This window comes from Salmo trutta, chromosome 13 (assembly GCF_901001165.1).
Source record: "Salmo trutta chromosome 13, fSalTru1.1, whole genome shotgun sequence".
Lineage (NCBI taxonomy): Eukaryota > Metazoa > Chordata > Actinopteri > Salmoniformes > Salmonidae > Salmo > Salmo trutta.
Window position 1 is genome coordinate 83,934,544 of NC_042969.1, and position 21,214 is coordinate 83,955,757.

The 21,214-nt window shown below is 46.3% G+C and overlaps 1 protein-coding gene across 3 annotated transcripts in view; it reads right to left on the reverse strand.

Annotated features, from left to right (window-relative positions):
- LOC115206628 (voltage-gated potassium channel subunit beta-1) overlaps nucleotides 1-21,214 on the reverse strand; it is a 140,481-nt gene that overhangs the window by 4,647 nt on the left and 114,620 nt on the right. For all 3 annotated transcript variants that reach the window (XM_029773793.1, XM_029773792.1, XM_029773791.1), the window contains one exon: nucleotides 381-466. In XM_029773793.1, coding sequence (XP_029629653.1) covers nucleotides 381-466 — 86 coding nt within the window. The remainder of the gene's footprint in view (nucleotides 1-380; nucleotides 467-21,214) is intronic.

Here is a 21,214-nt window from a genome sequence, read left to right on the forward strand (position 1 = left end):
TGGTAGAGCGTGTGCCTCAGTTGGTAGAGCATGGTGTTTGCAATGCCAGGGTTGTGGGTTCGATTTCCACCGGGGGCCAGTACGGAGAAGAAAAAAAAAATGTATGAAATGTATGCATTCACTACTGTAAGTCGCTCTGGATAAGAGCGTCTGCTAAATGACTAAAATGTAAAAATGTAAATGTCTCTCTCGGAGGCTCTCTTGGAGGCCTCCACAGATTATTGACTGCCTTTGAGGGCTCACAGACTTGCTGTATGAGCCTGATCTGTAATGAGAGTTTTTGAGTGAAGATTGTGTGAGGACTGTAGAGAGGTTTTGTCACATTGGCTATGGGTCAGGGGTTAGGGGTTAGAAGGTCAAAGGTCATAGGGTTAACTCACCATGATCTCCATGGCTGTCCATCGAGACGTCCCCCAGTACATGGACATCCCCTGGTTGATCACATACGTCATGGCTCTCACAATCTCTGAGGAGATAAGGACATCAATCAATCAATCAATCAATCTTCCATTCCTGTGGCGGTCCTCATGCGAGACAGTTTCATCATAGCTCTTGATGGTCTTTGCGACTGCACTTGAAGAAGCTTTCAAAGTTCTTGAAATGTTCCGTATTGACTGACCTTCATGTCTTAAAGTAATGATGGACTGTTGTTTCTCTTTGCTTATTTGAGCTGTTCTTGCCATAATATGGACTTCGTCTTTTACCAAATAGGGCTATCTTCTGTATACCAATCCTACCTCGTCACAACACAAATGATTGGCCCAAATGCATTAAGAAGGAAAGACATTTCATAATTGAAATGCATTCCAGGTGACTACCTCATGAAGCTGGTTGAGAGAATGCCAAGAGTGTGCAAAGCTGTCATCAAGGCAAAGGGTGGCAACTTTGAAGAATCTCAAATATAAAATATATTTTGATTTGTTTAACACTTCTTTGCTTACTACATGATTCCATGTGTTATTTCATAGTTTTGATGTCTTCACTATTATTCTACAATGTAGAAAATAGCAAAAATAAAGAAAAACCCTTGAATGAGTAGGTGCTCTAAAACTTTTGACCGGTAGTGTATATATACACTGTATATAAGAAGAGGCTGGTGTGTGGAGCTGTAGGATGATGGGCTCATTGTAATGGCTGGAATGGAATAAATGGAACGGAGTCACACATGTGTTTGATGTGTTTGGCTGCGTTCCATTTATTCCATTCCAGACATTACAATGAGCCCATCCTCTTGCTTGTCCCACCAGCCTCCGCTGCTGTATATTATTGCCACCAGCAATATAATAAATACATATGTATATATACCACCAGGGGGAACTGTAGTCTTCCTGCCTGGGTTGTACTACTGGACTGGCAATGACCCAACGATCCCTGAAGGCCACCTACCCATTCTCTGAGCCCTCTCTCTCTCCTCCTGACAATACATTCCTTCACACTTCTCTAATGAGCCCACTAATGACCAGGGACAGGCTAAAGTGCTAACGTGCTACAAACCGTCAGTATATTATTAATGAAGCAATTAGCTCCAACACTAGCATCTGGACTATAACACACTATGAGGGGAGCCTTAGATGTTATTGTTCTCAGCCTTGTGTAGCGGGTACCTATCAGGACCAGGGGAGGGGGAATGATGAGGGAAAGTACAGATCGAGAGAGCGAGAGAGAGCGAGAGCGAGAGCGAGAAAGAGAGAGAGAGAGAGAGAGAAAGAAGAAGCTCTACCTTGAGAAAGATACCCCCACCCCGAGCGAGTCAGACCAGACCTCTTCATTATATACCCCCACAGACGAGCAACCCCAAGACCCCTTCATTACATAAACCCACAGACGAGCAACCCCAAGACCCCTTCATTATATAACCCCACAGACGAGCAACCCCAAGACCCCTTCATTACATAAACCCACAGACGAGCAACCCCAAGACCCCTTCATTATATAACCCCACAGACGAGCAACCCCAAGACCCCTTCATTACATAAACCCACAGACGAGCAACCCCCAGACCCCTTCATTACATAAACCCACAGACGAGCAACCCCAAGCGGAAAGTCAACCTCCCAGCACAGAGTACTACTCCCTCATTGTAATGAGGGATAAATTCACCCTGCTGGAGGTAAGGCAGGTGGAGCTGGAACAACAGGTGATAACTAGACCTGGAGGTGTAGAGAGACATATCTGCACTCTGGAGTGAGACATCTACAAGAGAAAGAGCTGGAGGAGGAGAAGAACAAAGCACTAGAGGAGAGGCTCAGACTGCTGGAGGAGAGGGTGAGGGGGATGGCGTGTGAGAACAACCCATTTGAGAGGTGGCCACACCTGCAGAGAAACCAGCAGAACAGCCCACTTCAACTCCCGACAAAAGTCTCGACACCACAGCAGAACAGTCCACCCCAGACCCTGACCATAGCGTCGACAACACTGGGTGACAGACAAATGAAGGCCAAGGCCAGGGGATCCCACTCCCTCTCAGCACCCCCCCTGTCAGCCACCCTGATAGCCCTCCTGACTAACATCCCACACCCACTGAGGACATACACAAGACACAGATTGTACTCCTTATGGACTCAAACGGGAAAGATAAGAAAAAAATACTTTTTCCCAAACAGTGTCTGAACTCTGGTGTCCAAACACCCACTCTAGACCTTCTGTGTGAGGACAAACTAGGCCCAACCAGTTACATAATAAACAAAGGCACAAACAACCTGAGAGCACAGCAGGAAAGGGTGGCCACAGCACTCAAGGGAGTGATTGAAAAAGTTAACCACTTGTGCGTTGGGGAAAGTTATCTCCACCCTGCTACCACGAAAAGACTTCCACCCTGCTACCATACAGCGGCTAAACGCAAGTATTTCCCATGACTGCCTCATAACCAAATGTTAACCTGGCATTTCAAAACAGAAGAAAATTAACATTGACAAATGGTTTGAGGAAAAATGCAAAAACCTAAATAAGAAATTGAGAAACCTGTCCAACCAAAAACATAGAGACCCAGAAAACCAGAGTCTACGCCTTCACTATGGTGAATCACTAAAACACACTACAAAAAGAGGAACAGCACGTCAGAAAGCAGCTCAATGTAATTGAAAAAGCCATAGACTAACCACTTCTGGGAAAATTATATATTCAAAATGGAGATGTATGGGTAAACCCCTTTTCCAATATTTTTGACTCTATAACAAAGAACAGCAAATACATGATCAAAAACAAATCTTAGAATCAACTATTAAAGACTACCAGAACCCACTGGATTATCCAATTACCTTGAAGTAACTACAGGACAAAATAAAAACACAGGCCAAAAAGGCCTGTGGTGTTGATGTTATCCTCAATGAATGTAATGATGGGGCGGTGAATCAGAAGCAGGTGAAACGTTTTAATAAAACAAAACCAAGAACATGCCACTAACACAAGGCAGTATGCCAATACACAAGAACAATACCAACTGGTGAGTGAATATGGGAGAGCAATATATAAAAGGGAGGGACTGATGAAGGTAATGGAGTCCAGGTGTGAATCATATCGATTCAGAGGTGCGCGTAATGATGAATCCCAGGACCGGTGGTTAGTACTCCGGCGACATCGTACGCCAGAGGGGAGGAGCAGACGTGACAGTAAACCCCCCCGGACGTGCGGCTCCAGCCACAGGACGACGCCAACCAGGGTTACAACCCCGAGGAGCGGCTCGGTCTCGGGTGGCGAAGGTGGAAATCACAGATGATGTTGGGTTCCAGAATGTCCTCCACCGGAACCCAACACTGCTCCTCCTGGCCATACTCCTCCCAGTCCACCAGATACTGGAGCCAACCCCAGTATCTTTGGGGCGGCAGATAGCCTAGTGGTTAGAGCATTGGACTAGTAACCGGAAGGTTGCAAGATTGAATCCCCAAGCTGACAAGGTCAAAATCTGTCGTTCTGCTCCTGAACAAGTCAGTTAACCCACTGTTCCTAGGCCGTCATTGAAAATAAGAATTTGTTCTTAACTGACTTGCCTAGTTAAATAAAGGTAAATAAATGAAAATCCCACAACGTCGGAAGTCCAGTAGTGATCTGACAGCGTGCGCTGGGCTCCCCTCGATGTCCGGGGGGGGGGGGGTGGAGGTGTGTCGTGAGGGACAGCATCAGCTAGGGGACCAGGAACCACTGACCTGAGAAGGGAGACATGAAAAGAGGGTGAGATACGGTAGTGACTGGGTAATTGCAACCTGTATGTCGCCTTGAAGCTCAGTTTCTTGCAGGCGGAGTGAGAGGTTCCTTCTGACAATGGATGGTGCACTGGAGTCTCACGTGCGCATTGTTCCACACCTCCTCCACACGCCGCAACCACTCATCTACCGCAGGAGCTGCGGTCTGGCCCGGGATCAACGGGGCCAGGGCCAGAAACCCACACTGAAAGGGGGTCAACCCAGTGAAGGAGCGACGTAGAGAGTTCTGGGCGTACTCTGCCCAAGGAAGAAAACGTCCCAGCTCACCCTGCCAGACCTGACAGTAACTCCTCTGGAACCTCCCCAGCTCCTGATTCATCCTTTCCACCTGCCCGTTCCGCTCACATCTGGGTATCAGTCTCAGTCTAACAGTGTCCCCGAGCTTCTCCAAGAAGGCCTTCCATACTCGGGATGTGAATTGGGGGCCACAGTCTGAGACAATGTCCTTCGGAAGACCATAATGCCGGAAGACCTGCTGGAAGAGTGCATCAGCAGCCTGGAGAGCAGTGGGAAGACCAGGAGGAGGGATTAAATCATCTTGACTTGGAGAATCTATCCACTACCACCAGAATTGTGGTGAAACCATCAGAAGGGGGAAGATCAGTAACAAAGTCAATGGATAGATGGGACCAAGGTCGCTGAGGCACGGGAAGCGGCAGGAGCTTCCCTGCTGGAGCATTCCGGGGGCACTTGGTTTGAGCACACACGGAACTGGAGTTGACATCCTGCATCAAGGTAGGCCACCAGTATTTCTCAGGGATGGAATGGATGGCGTGATAAATACCTGGATGTCCAGCGACGACAGCTGTGTGTGCCCAGGTCAGCAGCAGATCCCTTATCCTTGTGGGAATGTAGATGCATGCGGGAGGACAATTCCAGGGTGCAGGCTCCCTCTCTAGAGCCTGGCAGATTTCCACAGCTACGTCCCGACCCACGACTCGGGAGGATGGGATTCGTAGATACGGGACAGGGCATCGGCCTTGATGTTCTTAGAACCTAGGCGATAGGTCAACGTGAAGTCGAACCTGGTGAAGAAGAGGGCCCACTTTGCGCTGTCAGTCTCCTCACTGTCCTTATGTACTCAAGGTTCCGATGGTCGGTGAGGATGACAAATGGTTCCTTGGCACCTTCCAGCCAGTGTCACCACTCCTCTGATGCCAACTTCACCTCCAAGAGCTCCCGATCACTGACATCGTCATTCCTCTCTGCGGGGGACAACACAAGTGGGTCCCCCTATCTTTGTGACAAAACTGCCCCCACACCCACCACCGATGCGTCCACCTCAACCACAAAAGGTAACGTGTGATCTGGATGTTTTAGCAAGGGGGCGGAGGTGAAATGCCCCTTGAGGAGACGAAAAGCCTCGTTGGCTGCTGGAGACCAAACCAACCTACGAGGCCCACCCTTGAGGAGGGAGGGGAGAGGGGCGGCGTCAGCGCTGAAGTTCGTGATGAAGCGGTGGTAAAAGTTGGAAGCCACCAAAAACCGTTGTAACCACTTGGTGGTTGGGACTGGCCATGACCTTACCGCATCTACCTTCTTGTCCTCCATCCTCACTCCCTGCGGCCTAATTTGGTAGCTCAAGAAGGAGACAGCCCTCTGGTGGAATTGGCACTTCTTCGCCTTGACGAGCAGGCGGTTAGCCAAGGGGCATCCTAGGACTGCTCGGATGTGACTGATGTGAACCTTCATGTTGGTCGAGAAGATCAGGATGTCATTGATGTAGTACACAATCACCTGATGGCCGAGCATGTCCCTGAACATCTCGTTGACAAATGCCTGGAACACTGACGGAGCATTGGCTAAGCCAAAGGGCATAACCAAGTACTTGTAGTGACCAGACATCGTGCTGAATGCCGTCTTCCACTCATCCCCCTCCCGGATGCGAATGAGATTGTAGGCACTCCGCAGGTCCAATTTTGTGAAGAACCGGGCCCCGCGGAGCTGCTCGGTGGTTAACGGCACCAGCGGGAGAGGGTACAGATACTTCTTGGTGATGTCATTGAGTCCCCGGTAATCGATACAAGGGTGTAATCCTCAAACCTTGGCCACGAAGTAGTAACCAGCCGACGCAGGGGATGTGGACCTGCAGGTGAAACTCTGTTGCAGTGCCTCTTGAATGTGGATATCATAAGCTGAATGCACCAATTTGTAAGTCGCTCTGGATAAGAGCGTCTGCTAAATGACGTAAATGTAAATGTAGTCCTCCATGGCCTGGGTCTCAGCCACTGACAGAGGGTAGATGCGTCTGCGTGGAGGTGTAGCACCGGAAAACAGGTCAATGGCACAGTCCCAGGGGTGATGAGGAGGGAGACAGGTAGCGCGGGTCTTGGAGAAAACCTCACTTAGATGCTGATATTCCTCCAGGATGTGGGGCTGGAGGGCAACCACAGGACTCTCAACCGATGTGGAACCACAGGGGACAGGAAAGCAGGTCTTTGGGAATTCAGGTGACCAGTCGGGGATTCTCATCCTCAACCATGAGATGTAGGGTTATGGCGCTGAAGCCAAGGTAGGCCAAGGATGATCTTGTGAACTGATGATGAAGGGAATGTTTTCCTGGTGATTGGGTGAAGGTGAGTGGTTTGGTGATGTGTGTGATGGTTCCGGATCCTAGAGGCCAACAGTCAAGACCTTGAACCGGAAAAGGAGAGGAAAAGGAGAGGAGAGCGAGTAGGTAGTAATATTGAGAGAGGCGGCAAGGGTCTGATCCATAAAGTTCCCTGAGGTGCCGGAATCCACTAAAGCTGTAGACACAGGGCATGAGGGACAGTCAGCCAGAGTGATGGGTACCAAAAAGAGTCTAACAGGAAGAGCAGTAGATGAATACTCACTCCTGGTCCAGGGGATTTAACATCACGTGACCATCCCTCTGCTCTAGTGGATCCCGGATTCTGAAGTGACGGACACCGCTGGCACTTGTGCCCTCCCTGGCCATAGTACAGACAGCATCCCAGCTGTATCTGTCTGTGTCATTCCACCGCGGGAAGGTGTGTGACCTCTACCTCCATGGGCTCAGGCTCTGATCTCGAACAATCGCCGAAGGATGGAGAGAAGGAATGGCGATGCTGACGCTCCCGGAGGATGTTATCCAGATGGATGGCCATTGCAATGAGTGCGTCCAGGGTGAGGTTGTCATCTCAGCAGGCCAGTTTCGTTTGGACCTCTTCGCGCAGACATCTTCTAAATAACATGCTGAGCTCCGGCTCATTCCATCCACTGGAAGCTGCTACTGTCTGGAAGGTAAGCTCATAATCAGCAGCCATCTGATTCCCCTGCTGGAGCTGAAGTTCACCTCTCTTTCTGCCCTCCACAGGATGATGATCGAAAATACAATTAAACAGAGCCATGAACCCATCGAGCTTCTCTCTCTCAGACGGCCGTAACCCATTCCAATGCCCGCCCAGTCAGCAGAGAAATAACCGTGGCAACCTTAGACCTCTCGGTGGTGGGAGCTCCCATCTAATGTGCGAAATAGAGGGAGCACTGCAGGAGGAAGCCATGGCATTTGGATGGTGTCCCGTCATATTTCTCCGGGAGGGATAGACGGGCATCGCTGACCTGAGCGGGTTGCTGAATAGGCTGGTGTACTGACTCGTTGGGTAAACTGGCTCTAGAATATCCTCTGCTGTTGAGACGTTGTAGACTGAGGAGAACATCATGCGTAGCCGTCCCAAGTTGAGCCAGCTGATCATGGTGTTGATGAAGAAGGTCACCTTGTTCATTGATCGTCTGGGAGATGTCAGGTTGTCCTGCTGCTTCCATATTTTGAGTTGGTATTCTGTAATGATGGGGCGGTGAGTCGGAAGCAGGTGAAACATTTTAATAAAATGACAAAACCAAGAACACGCCACAAACATGAGGCAGTACGCCGATACACAAGAAAAATACCAACTGGTGAGTGAACATGGAAGAGTGACATATAAAGGGGAGGGAATAATGAAGGTAATGGAGTCCAGATGTGAATCATAATGATTCACAGGTGTGCGTAATAATGAGTGCCAGGGGTGCGTAATGATGAGTGCCAAGACCGGTGGTTAGTACTCTGGCGATGTAGTACGCCAGAGGGGAGGAGCAGGAGTAGACAGGACAATGAAATTATAAAATATACAGACAAAAAATGTAAATTGGCTATTCTTAAACTCTTTAACATCATCCTTAGCTCTGGCATCTTCCCCAATATTTGGAACCAAGGACTGATCACCCTAATCCACAAAAGTGGAGACAAATTTGACCGCAATAACTACCGTGGGATATGCGCCGACAGCAAACTTGGGAAAATCCTCTGCATTATCATTAACAGCAGACTTATACATTTTCTCAGTGAAAACAATGTAGTGAGCAAATGAAAAATTGGCTTTTTACCAAATTATCATACGACAGAAGACGTATTCACCCTGTACACCCTAATTGACAAACAAACAAACCAAAACAAAGGCAGTCTTCTTATGCTTTGTTGATTTCAAAAAAGCCTTTGACTCAATTTGGCATGAGGGTCTGCTATATAAATTGGTAAAAAGGGATGTTGGGGAAAAGCATACGACATTATAAAATCCATGTGCACAAACAACAACATCCATGTGCGGTTAAAATTGCCAAAAAACACACACGTTTCTTCCCACAGGGCCGAGGGTTGAGACAGGGATGCCGCTTAAGCCCCACCCTCTTCAACATATATATCAACGATTTGGCGAGGGCACTAGAATCTGAAGTCAAATGTCTACTGTTTGCTGATGATCTGGTGCTTCTGTCACCAACCAAGGAGGGCTTACAGCAGCACCTAGATCTTTTGCACAGATACTGCCAGACCTGGGCCCTGACAGTAAATCTCAGTAAGACAAAAACAATGGTGTTCCAAAAAAGGTACAGTCGCCAGGACCACAAATAAAAATTCCATCTAGACACCGTTGCCCTAGAGCACACAAAAAACTGTACATACCTTGGCCTAAACATCAGCGCCACAGGTAACTTCCACAGGGCTGTGAATGATCTGAGAGACAAGGAAAGAAGGGCCTTCTATGCCATCAAAATGAACATAAAATTCGACATACCAATTAGGATCTGGCAAAAAATACTTCAATCCGTTATAGAACCCATTGCCCTTTATAGTTGTGAGGTCTGGGGTCCGCACACCAACCAAGAATTCACAAAATGGGACAAACACCAAAATTAGAATTCTGCAAAAATATACTCCGTGTACAACGCAAAACACCAAATAATGCATGCAGAGCAGAATTAGGCCGATACCCGCTAATGATCAAAATCCAGAAAAGAGCCGCTAAATTCTACAACCACCTAAAACGAAGCGATTCCCAAACCTTCCATAACAAAACCATCACCTACAGAGTGATGAACCTGGAGAAGAGTCCCTAAGCAAGCTGGTCCTGGGGCTCTGTTCACAAACACAAACACCCCACAGAGCCCCAGGACAACAACACAATTAGACCCAACCAAATAATGACAAAACAAAAAGATAATTACTTGACACATTGGAATGAATTAACAAAAAAAATGAGCAAACTAGAATGCTATTTGGCCCTTAACAGAGAGTACACAGTGGCAGAATACCTGAACACTGTGACTGACCCAAACTTAAGGAAAGCTTTGAATATTTTGAATAATGTATACTGTATTTGACTGTATACCTTGTTGATGCATGGACCGGTTGGGGTTTTACTTAACCTTCTAAAACGGTATTTGAATGCTTGGTTTGTTAAATGTGATACGCCGTATGTAACTGCCATTTTTATAGTTTACTCCGCTACTTCAGTCATCTCTCTCCTCTCTCTCTCTCTCTCTCTCTATGCTGCTTTCCACACAGACCTACCCCTAAGTTGTTTCTTGACCACAAGACACATTTTTCAGTCTGCACGGTCAATGCAGCGCATGCAACAATGTTGATGACTATGATACTGTTTCTACTTTGCTATAGAAGCGTTCTATAATTACACTATTAGTTTGTGTTTATTACAGCTAGTTTGTCTTTTCTTAGCAAGTTGTGCTTCAGTCGTGTTAGCCGCTAAATGTAATTGCTAGTTAGCTGGCTACTAGTGGCTAGTTAGCTAATACATGTACTGGTCACAGCAAATGTAGCTAGCTATACAGCCTGATACCAGTGATGGTGTAGGCCTAAATCAGCATGTTGTTTGTGCAACAGTATCTTCTAAATAAAAGAGAGATAGGTGAAGCATGAATATGTTAGCGACATGAAGTAGCTAAAAGAAAACATTGAATGTATCCAAAGAGTATAGGGACCCTTAGAAAACACTGACCAACATTTTGGTTCCTCCCCTGTCACAATAACTCCTCCCTGGAATTTTCATTTGTTGTCATGTCAAACAACACTGTGTTCAAAGTGCCCACTATAATCTTCTGACTATAGAATTAGAAATATCATTATTTTTCCATGATTTCAACAGTTCACCCAAGTGTTTTGATCTAAATCACAAGTCAAATCGTAATTGCAACATTTGGTTAAAAATAAGGCCCAGATTTTTTGCCCGTATCGTGCAGCCCTTGATGATAATGCAGAAAACTATTTTGGGATTTAACAGTATTTAACAGCATAAAAGAATCCGAATGGAGAGAGAACCATTGAAATCACTTAGAATGTATATGTGTTACCACCCTAGGGTCACGCAATACTCATAAAGCAAGTTTCTCTCTCTCTCTCTAGCTGTTTGTTTCTTCCTCTCTCTCTCTCTCTCTCTCTCTCTCTCCCTCTCCCTCTCTCTCCCTTATTTCTCTCTCTCTCTATATATACACATTGTTGTCTCTCTCTCTATATATATAATTATATATTGTTCTCTCTCTCTCTCTCCCTCTCTCTCCCTTATTTCTCTCTCTCTCTCTCTAGCTGTTTGTTTCTCCCTCTCTCTCTCTCTCTCCCTCTCTTCCTTATTTCTCTCTCTCTCTATATATACACATTGTTGTCTCTCTCTCTATATATATAATTACATATTGTTCTCTCTCTCTATATATATAATTACATATTGTTCTCTCTCTCTCTAGCTGTTTGTTTCTTTCTCTCCCTTATTTCTCTCTCCCTCATTTCTCTCTCTCTATGTATATTGTTGTCTCTCTCTCTCTCTCTCTCTCTCTCTCTCTCTAGCTGTTTGTTTCTCTCTCTCCCTCCCTCTCTCTACTCTATCATTCTCTTTCTCTCTCTTTTTCTCAAATTCAAATTCAAGCTGCTTCATTGGCCTGAAAAACAGTGCATCAATATTGCCAAAGCAACAATGTATACAATATACATTGTAATAAAATAATATAAAATGGTAGTAAATAATAATATAAATAAAGAAAATAATGCAAAAATAACAACAATAAAATGTAACAGACAATAGTAGAAATATAATAAATATAAAAGGCTAAACATGAAAAGTGAAACTAACTGTCATCCTCACCATTACATCAGTACTACAACTACCATCTTCATTACTACAACTCAAATCAAATCACATTTTATTGGTCACATACACGTGATTAGCATATGTTATTGCGGGGGTGTAGAGAAATGCTTGTGCTTCTAGCTCCGACAGTGCACTAATATGGGGTGGCAGGTAGCCTAGTGGTTAGAGCATTGGGCCAGTAACAGAAAGGTTGCTAGATCGAATCCCTGAGCTGACAAGGTATAAATCTGTCATTCTGCCCCTGAACAAGGCAGTTAAGCCACTGTTCCTAGACTGTCATTGTAAATAAGAATGTGCCTAATTAAATAAAGGTTAAATAAATAAAAAATTCTAATGAGTAATATCTAACAAATTACACAACCCAACACACAAATCTAAGTAGGAATGAGTTAAGATTATATATATATATATATGGACAAGCAATGTCAGAGTGGAATGGACTAAGATACAGCAGAATGGTATAGAAAAAAACAGTATATGAGATGAGTAATGCCAGATATGTAAACATTAGTAAAGTTCCATTCCTAGTCTATGTCTATACCTATAGGCAGCAGCCTCTAATGTGCTAGTGATGGCTGGTTAACAGTCTGATGGCCTTGAGATAAAACCTGTTTTTCAATCTCTCTGTCCCAGCTTTGATGTACCTGTACTGACCTCGCCTTCTGGATGATAGCGGGGTGAACAGGCAGTGGCTTGGGTGGTTGATGTCCTTGATGATCTTTTTGGCCTTCCTGTGACATCGGGGGCTGTAGGTGTCCTGGAGGGCGGGTAGTTTGCCCCCGGTAATGCATTGGACAGACCGCACCACCCTCTAGAGTGCCATGCGGTTGCGGGCAGTGCAGTTGCCGTACCAGGCCCAACAGGATGCTTTCAATTGTCCATCTTTAAAAATTTGTGAAGGTTTTAGGTGATAAGTTAACTTTCTTTAGCCTCCTGAGGTTGAAGAGGCTCTGTTGCGCCTTCTTCACCACACTGTCTGTGTGGCAGGACCATTTCAGTTAGTCAGTGATGTGTATGCCAAGGAACTTGAAGCTTTCCACCTTCTCCACTGCGGTCCCGTCGATGTAGATAGGGGGGTGCACCCTCTGCTGTTTCCTGAAGTCTACGATCAACTCCTTTGTTTTGTTGACGTTGACGGTTGACGTTGACGTTGTTTTCCAGGCACCACACTCCCACCTCCTCCCTGTAGGCTGTCCCATCATCGTTGGTAATCAAGCCTACCACTGTTGTGTCGTCTGCAAACTTGATGATGATTGAGTTGGAGGCGTGCCTGGCCACGCAGTCATGGGTGAACAGGGAGTACAGGAGGGGGCTGAGAACGCACCCTTGTGGGGACCCAGTGTTGAGGATCAGCGGTGTGGAGATGTTGTTACCTACCCTCACCACCTGGGGGCGGCCTGTCAGGAAGATCAGGACCCAGTTGCACAGGGCGGGGTTCAGACCCAGGACCTTGAGCTTAATGATGAGCTTGGAGGGCACTATGGTGTTGAATGCTGATCTATAGTCAATAAACAACATTCTTACATAGGTATTCCTCTTGTCCAGATGGGATAGGGCAGTGTGCAGAGTGATGGCGATTGCATCATCTGTGGATCTATTGGGACGGTACGCAAATTGAAGTCGGTCTAGGGTGGCAGGTAAGGTAGAGGTGATATGATATATATCCAACTAGTCTCTTAAAGCACTTTATGATGACAGAGGTGAGTGCTTTGGGGCAATAGTCATTAAGTTCAGTTACCTTTGCCTTCTTGGGTACAGGAACAATGGTGGCCATCTTGAAGCATGTGGGGACAGCAGACTTGGATAGGAAGAGATTTAATATTCCCCTAAACACACCAGCCAGCTGGCCTGTGCATGTTCTGAGGACGCGGCTAGGGATGCCTTGCGAAATGTTTTGCTCACGTCGGCCACGGAGAAGGAGAGCCCACAGTCCATGTTAGCGGGCCGCGTCGGTGGCACTGTGTTATCCTCAAAGCGTGAGAAGAATGTGTTTAGCCTGTCCAGAAGCAAGACGTCGGTCTCGGAGACATGGCTGGTTTTCCTTTTGTAGTCAGTGATTGACTGTAGACCCTGCCACATACCTCTCGTGTCTGAGCCGTTGAATTGCGACTCCACTTTGTCTCTATAGTGACATTTAGCTTGTTTGATTGCCTTGTTGAGTGAATAACTACACTGTTTATATTCTGCCATATTACCAGTCACCTTGCCATGGTTAAATGCGGTGGTTCGCACTTTCAGTTTCATGCAAATGCTACCACTTAGCCACGGTTTCTGATTAGGGTAGGTTTTGCAACGCCAGGGTTGTGGGTTCGATTCCCACGGGGGACCAGTATTTTAAAAAAAAGAAGTAAAAATCTCATGAAATGTATGCACTCTACTGTAAGTCGCTCTGGATAAGAGCGTCTGCTAAATGACTAAAATGTAAATGTAAATGTGTTTTAATAATCACAGTTGGTACTACATCTCCTATACACTTCCTTACTACTACCACCACCATCATTAAACTGCCATCATTACCATCACCCCTACTACCATACCACTACTGTTTGGAATAATAATCACAATAATAATAACAGTAATAACAATAATGGTAATAATAAGTAAGTTACTGCTTACTATGCAGATGAACAGTGTCCCTCAGGCTATGGCAGGCAAATACATATTTGGTGTTGCTCCTTCGCCCATGAGTATTATTTTTTCCTCTGGTTTAATAAGTTAACATTTGGAATAAATGTGGTAATTTCTGTGAATAATGAATCTCTTGGTGAGGAATATTTCTCACAGTAGAGGAGAAAGTGGATCTCTGTCTCTACCTCCCCTGTCGTGCAGTGACCACATACACACTCCTCTTTGGGTAGCCATGTCTATTTTATGTCTGCCGGTTTCTATTGCCAATCGGTGGTCACTCAGCCTGTACTTGGTAAGGATCTGTCTCTGCCAGGTGGTCACTCAGCCTGTACTTGGTAAGGATCTGTCTCTGCCAGGTGGTCACTCAGCCTGTACTTGGTAAGGATCTGTCTCTGCCAGGTGGTCACTCAGCCTGTACTTGGTAAGGATCTGTCTCTGCCAGGTGGTCACTCAGCCTGTACTTGGTAAGGATCTGTCTCTGCCAGGTGGTCACTCAGCCTGTACTTGGTAAGGATCTGTCTCTGCTTCGTATCTCTGACAGAGTAGAGATAATCAGCCAATTCATATTCTCTGTTTAGGGCCAGATAGCAATTTAGTCGGCTTTGGGATTTTGTTTTTTGATTGGTTCATGATTATTTTTATTTGAATTCTTTATTTTGAAGCAGTGCTGGTGTCAGCTTGGTTGGTTAGGTCCAACACCAGCTGACTGAGAGGTCTCGTTCCTGGGCTCAGCTCTTGGGTTTGAAGTGCTTTGAATTGGAGACTTGAATTTGGACTTCAATTTAGATGTAGCCAAAATGTAATGATCTTTTATGTATTTTCATTACCACTAGAAAGCAGCCCAGTACTGCCCTACATGCATTTGTTGGTGTATTTCTTTGGACTTGTCACATTTTCAGACAGAATTTTCCATGTAGGGCTTCAATTGGATGTTGGTCCCACATATTATGGTGCAGTTCATTGAGTGCCCCCCCCCCAAACCTCACTTCCATAAAGAGCTATTGGTAGGATTACACTGTCAAATATTTTGGTCCAAATTCTAATTGGGGCTGCATAATGATCCAACATGTCTGTGGAGAATTTTGAAGAATAGTCCTTCATGCCAAATAGAATCGAAAGCTTTTTTTAAAGTCCATAAAACAAGCGGTGGACGTGTTTATTCATTAGTGTTTGTAAGGTGTGATCAGTAGGGAGAAAGACAATTTTACATTTAGGTTTGAATTCTTGAATTCAGAATGCTACAGCAAGCCTTTCCCAATTTTCTGTTTACACAAATTCCGCTGTAATTATTGGGGTCTAATTTGTCTCCACTTTTGTGGATCTCTCTCTCTCTCTCTCTCTCAAGCTGTTTCTCTCTGTCCCTTTTCTCTATCTCTCTCACACTACGCTGTCTGGAAGGAGTAAGGAGAAGGAGTGAAGCTGGAACTGGGGCAGAATTGTCCATCACACAATGGTGCTATAGAGAGAACAAGTGGGAGAGGAGGGAGGTGGAGGAGTGAAGGGAGAGAGAGAAGGAGGAGGAGAGGAGGAAGGTGGAGGAGTGAAGGGAGAGAGAGAAGGAGGAGGAGAGGAGGGAGGTGGAGGAGTGAAGGGAGAGAGAGAAGGAGGAGGAGAGGAGGAAGGTGGAGGAGTGAAGGGAGAGAGGGAAGGAGAGGAGGGAGGTGGAGGAGTGAAGGGAGAGAGAAGGAAGGAGGAGGAGAGGAGGGAGGTAGAGGAGTGAAGGGAGAGAGGGAAGGAGAGGAGGGAGGTGGAGAAGTGAAGGGAGAGAGAGGGAAGGAGGAGGAGAGGAGGGAGGTGGAGGAGTGAAGGGAGAGAGGGAAGGAGGAGGAGAGGAGGGAGGTGGAGAAGTGAAGGGAGAGAGAAGGAAGGAGGAGGAGAGGAGGGAGGTAGAGGAGTGAAGGGAGAGAGAGGGAAGGAGGAGGAGAAGAGGGAGATAGAGGAGTGAAGGGAGAGAGGGAAGGAGAGGAGGGAGGTGGAGGAGTGAAGGGAGAAAGAGGGAAGGAGTTGGAGAGGAGGGAGGTGGAGTAGTGAAGGGGAGAGAAGGGAGGACTTGGAGAGGAAGATAGGATAGAGGTATAGGACAAGGAGAGAGAAAGAAGCTCCCAGATGGGTAGATAGGCTCACATCAACACTATTATCCCAGAAACCCTAAACCCACTCCAATTTGCATACCCCCATTCTCATCGACGGGGCTGCAGTGGAGCAGGTTGAGCGATTCAAGTTCCTTGATGTCCACATCACCAACAAACTAACATGGTCCAAGCACACCAAGACAGTTGTGAAGAGGGCACGACAAAACCTATTCCCCCTCAGGAGACTGAAAAGATTTGGAATGGGTCCTCAGATCCTCAAAAGGTTTTACAGCTGTACCATCGAGAGCATCCTGACGGGTTGCATCAATGCCTGGTACGGCAACTGCTCGGCTTCTGACCGCAAGGCACTACAGAGGGTAGTGTGTACGGCCCAGTATATCACCAGGGCCAAGCTTCCTGCCATCCAGGACCTCTATACCAGGCGGTGTCAGAGGAAGGCCCTAAAAATTGTCAAAGACTCCAGTCACCCTAGTCATAGACTGTTCTCTCTGCTACCGCAAAGCAAGAGGAATCGGAGCCCCAAGTCTAGCTCCAAGAGACTTCTAAACAGCTTCTACCCCCAAGCCATAAGACTCCTGAACATCTAATCCAATGGCTACCTAAACTATTTGCATTGACCCCCCCCCCCACGCTGCAGCTACTCTCTGTTATTATCAATGCATAGCCAATTTAATAACTCTACCTACATGTACATAGTTACCTCAATTACCTGGACACCGGTGCCCCCGCACATTGACACATAGACTCTCTACCGGTAGCCCCTGTATATAGCCTCCACATTGACTCTGTACCATAACACCCTGTATATAGCCTCCACATTGACTCTGTACCATAACACCCTGTATATAGCCTCCACATTGACTCTCTACCGGTACCCCCTGTATATAGCCTCCACATTGACTCTGTACCGGTACCCCCTGTATATAGCCTCCACATTGACTCTCTACCGGTACCCCATGTATATAGCCTCCACATTGACTCTCTACCGGTACCCCCTGTATATAGCCTCCACATTGACTCTGTACCGGTACCCCTGTATATAGCCTCCACATTGACTCTGTACCGGTACCCCCTGTATATAGCCTCCACATTGACTCTGTACCGGTACCCCCTGTATATAGCCTCCACATTGACTCTGTACCGGTACCCCCTGTATATAGCCTCCACATTGACTCTGTACCGGTAGCCCCTGTATATAGCCTCCACATAGACTCTCTACCGGTACCCCCTGTATATAGCCTCCACATTGACTCTGTACCGGTACCCCTGTATATAGCCTCCACATTGACTCTGTACCGGTAGCCCCTGTATATAGCCTCCACATAGACTCTCTACCGGTACCCCCTGTATATAGCCTCCACATTGACTCTGTACCGGTACCCCCTGTATATAGCCTCCACATTGACTCTGTACCGGTACCCCCTGTATATAGCCTCCACATTGACTCTGTACCGGTACCCCCTGTATATAGCCTCCACATTGACTCTCTACCGGTACCCCCTGTATATAGCCTCCACATTGACTCTGTACCGGTACCCCCTGTATATAGCCTCCACATTGACTTTGTACCGGTACCCCCTGTATATAGCCTCCACATTGACTCTGTACCGGTACCCCCTGTATATAGCCTCCACATTGACTCTCTACCGGTACCCCATGTATATAGCCTCCACATTGACTCTCTACCGGTACCCCCTGTATATAGCCTCCACATTGACTCTGTACCGGTACCCCCCTGTATATAGCCTCCACATTGACTCTGTACCGGTACCCCCTGTATATAGCCTCCACATTGACTCTGTACCGGTACCCCCCTGTATATAGCCTCCACATTGACTCTCTACCGGTACCCCCTGTATATAGCCTCCACATTGACTCTGTACCGGTACCCCCCTGTATATAGCCTCCACATTGACTCTCTACCGGTACCCCATGTATATAGCCTCCACATTGACTCTCTACCGGTACCCCCTGTATATAGCCTCCACATTGACTCTGTACCGGTACCCCTGTATATAGCCTCCACATTGACTCTGTACCGGTACCCCCTGTATATAGCCTCCACATTGACTCTGTACCGGTACCCCCTGTATATAGCCTCCACATTGACTCTGTACCGGTACCCCCCTGTATATAGCCTCCACATTGACTCTGTACCGGTAGCCCCTGTATATAGCCTCCACATAGACTCTCTACCGGTACCCCCTGTATATAGCCTCCACATTGACTCTGTACCGGTACCCCTGTATATAGCCTCCACATTGACTCTGTACCGGTAGCCCCTGTATATAGCCTCCACATAGACTCTCTACCGGTACCCCCTGTATATAGCCTCCACATTGACTCTGTACCGGTACCCCCTGTATATAGCCTCCACATTGACTCTGTACCGGTACCCCCTGTATATAGCCTCCACATAGACTCTCTACCGGTACCCCCTGTATATAGCCTCCACATTGACTCTGTACCGGTACCCCCTGTATATAGCCTCCACATTGACTCTGTACCGGTACCCCCTGTATATAGCCTCCACATTGACTCTGTACCGGTACCCCCCTGTATATAGCCTCCACATTGACTCTCTACCGGTACCCCCTGTATATAGCCTCCACATTGACTCTGTACCGGTACCCCCTGTATATAGCCTCCACATTGACTTTGTACCGGTACCCCCTGTATATAGCCTCCACATTGACTCTGTACCGGTACCCCCTGTATATAGCCTCCACATTGACTCTGTACCGGTACCCCCTGTATATAGCCTCCACATTGACTCTGTACCGGTACCCCCTGTATATAGCCTCCACATTGACTCTGTACCGGTACCCCCTGTATATAGCCTCCACATTGACTCTGTACCGGTACCCCCTGTATATAGCCTCCACATTGACTCTCTACCGGTACCCCATGTATATAGCCTCCACATTGACTCTCTACCGGTACCCCCTGTATATAGCCTCCACATTGACTCTGTACCGGTACCCCCTGTATATAGCCTCCACATTGACTCTGTACCGGTACCCCCTGTATATAGCCTCCACATTGACTCTGTACCGGTACCCCCTGTATATAGCCTCCACATTGACTCTGTACCGGTACCCCCTGTATATAGCCTCCACATTGACTCTCTACCGGTACCCCCTGTATATAGCCTCCACATTGACTCTGTACCGGTACCCCCTGTATATAGCCTCCACATTGACTCTGTACCGGTACCCCCTGTATATAGCCTCCACATTGACTCTGTACTGGTACCCCCCTGTATATAGCCTCCACATTGACTCTGTACCGGTACCCCCTGTATATAGCCTCCACATTGACTCTCTACCGGTACCCCATGTATATAGCCTCCACATTGACTCTCTACCGGTACCCCCTGTATATAGCCTCCACATTGACTCTGTACCGGTACCCCCTGTATATAGCCTCCACATTGACTCTGTACCGGTACCCCCTGTATATAGCCTCCACATTGACTCTGTACCGGTACCCCCTGTATATAGCCTCCACATTGACTCTCTACCGGTACCCCCTGTATATAGCCTCCACATTTTTTTTTTCTACTGTATTATTGACTGTATGTTGTTTACTCCATGTGTAACTCTGTGTTGTTGTATGTTGTCGAACTGCTTTGCTTTATCTTGGCCAGGTCGCAATTGTAAATGAGAACTTGTTCTCAACTTGCCTACCTGGTTAAATAAAGGTGAAATAAAAAAGAAATAAAATAAAATAGACTCTCTACCGGTACCCCCTGTATATAGCCCCGCTATTGTTATTTACTGCTGATCTTTAATTATTTGTTATACTTTCTTTTTTAGTGATTTTCTTAAAACTGCATTGTTGGATACGAGCTTCTAGGTAAACATTCCACTTTAAGGTTGTATTCGGTGCATGTGACTAACACAATTTCATTTGATTTGATTTGATAGGGGAATGATAAATAGAAAGATTGGAAAAGAAAAATGAAAGAATGTGGCAGAAAGAGAGGGAGGAGGAGAAAGAAATGTTAAAAAACTACATTTTAGAATAATTTTCTATCGGGAGCCCTGGGTCAGAATGTACTTGGCAAAGAAACAAACAATAGTTTGTACAGTTTCTTTTGAGAAATGAAGAAGTAGTCCTATTGTTTCCATGTGTCACTCAAATTGACTCAAGTCTTTTGGTGCGTGTAAACAGGAGCGCGCTCCTCGTTGTTTTTCTTCGGTATTGGAAACTGTTTATTCCATCTTAAATTTTATGGATTATTTACATTTTAGGGTACCTGAGGTTGGATTAGAAACGTTGTTTGAAATGTTTGGACCAAGCTTACAGGTAATTTATTAGATACTTTGTTGTCATGTTGGGCGAGTTGGAACCGGTGTATTTCTGATTCAAACGCGCCAAATAAATTGACATTTTGGGGATATAAAGAAAGAATTTATCGAACAAAACGACCATTCATTGTGTCACTGAGACATTTGGGATTGCAAAAAGATGAAGATCTTCAAAGGTAAGGCATTTATTATATCGCTATTTCTGACTTTTGTGTCACACCTGCCTGGTTGAAAAATGTTTTCATGTTTTTGTATGCGCTGTCCTAAGATAATATTTTTATTCTGTAGTTTGAATTTGGCGCTCTGCAATTTCACCAGAAGTTGTCAAATCTATCCCGGTAACGGGATTCGAGCTTAAGGGATCCCTAAGAGCAAAATCAGACGTATAACCTGAGACACACTCTGACACATTCAAACAAAGTATTTGTGTTTAGTGAATCATATCAGAGACAATAGGGATGATCACGCATTCTCTTGGTAAGTACGTGAATTGGACAGATTTTGTGTCCTTAGCATTCAAAACGTATCGAGTACTTTTGGGTGTCAAGGAGAATATATGAAGTAAAAAG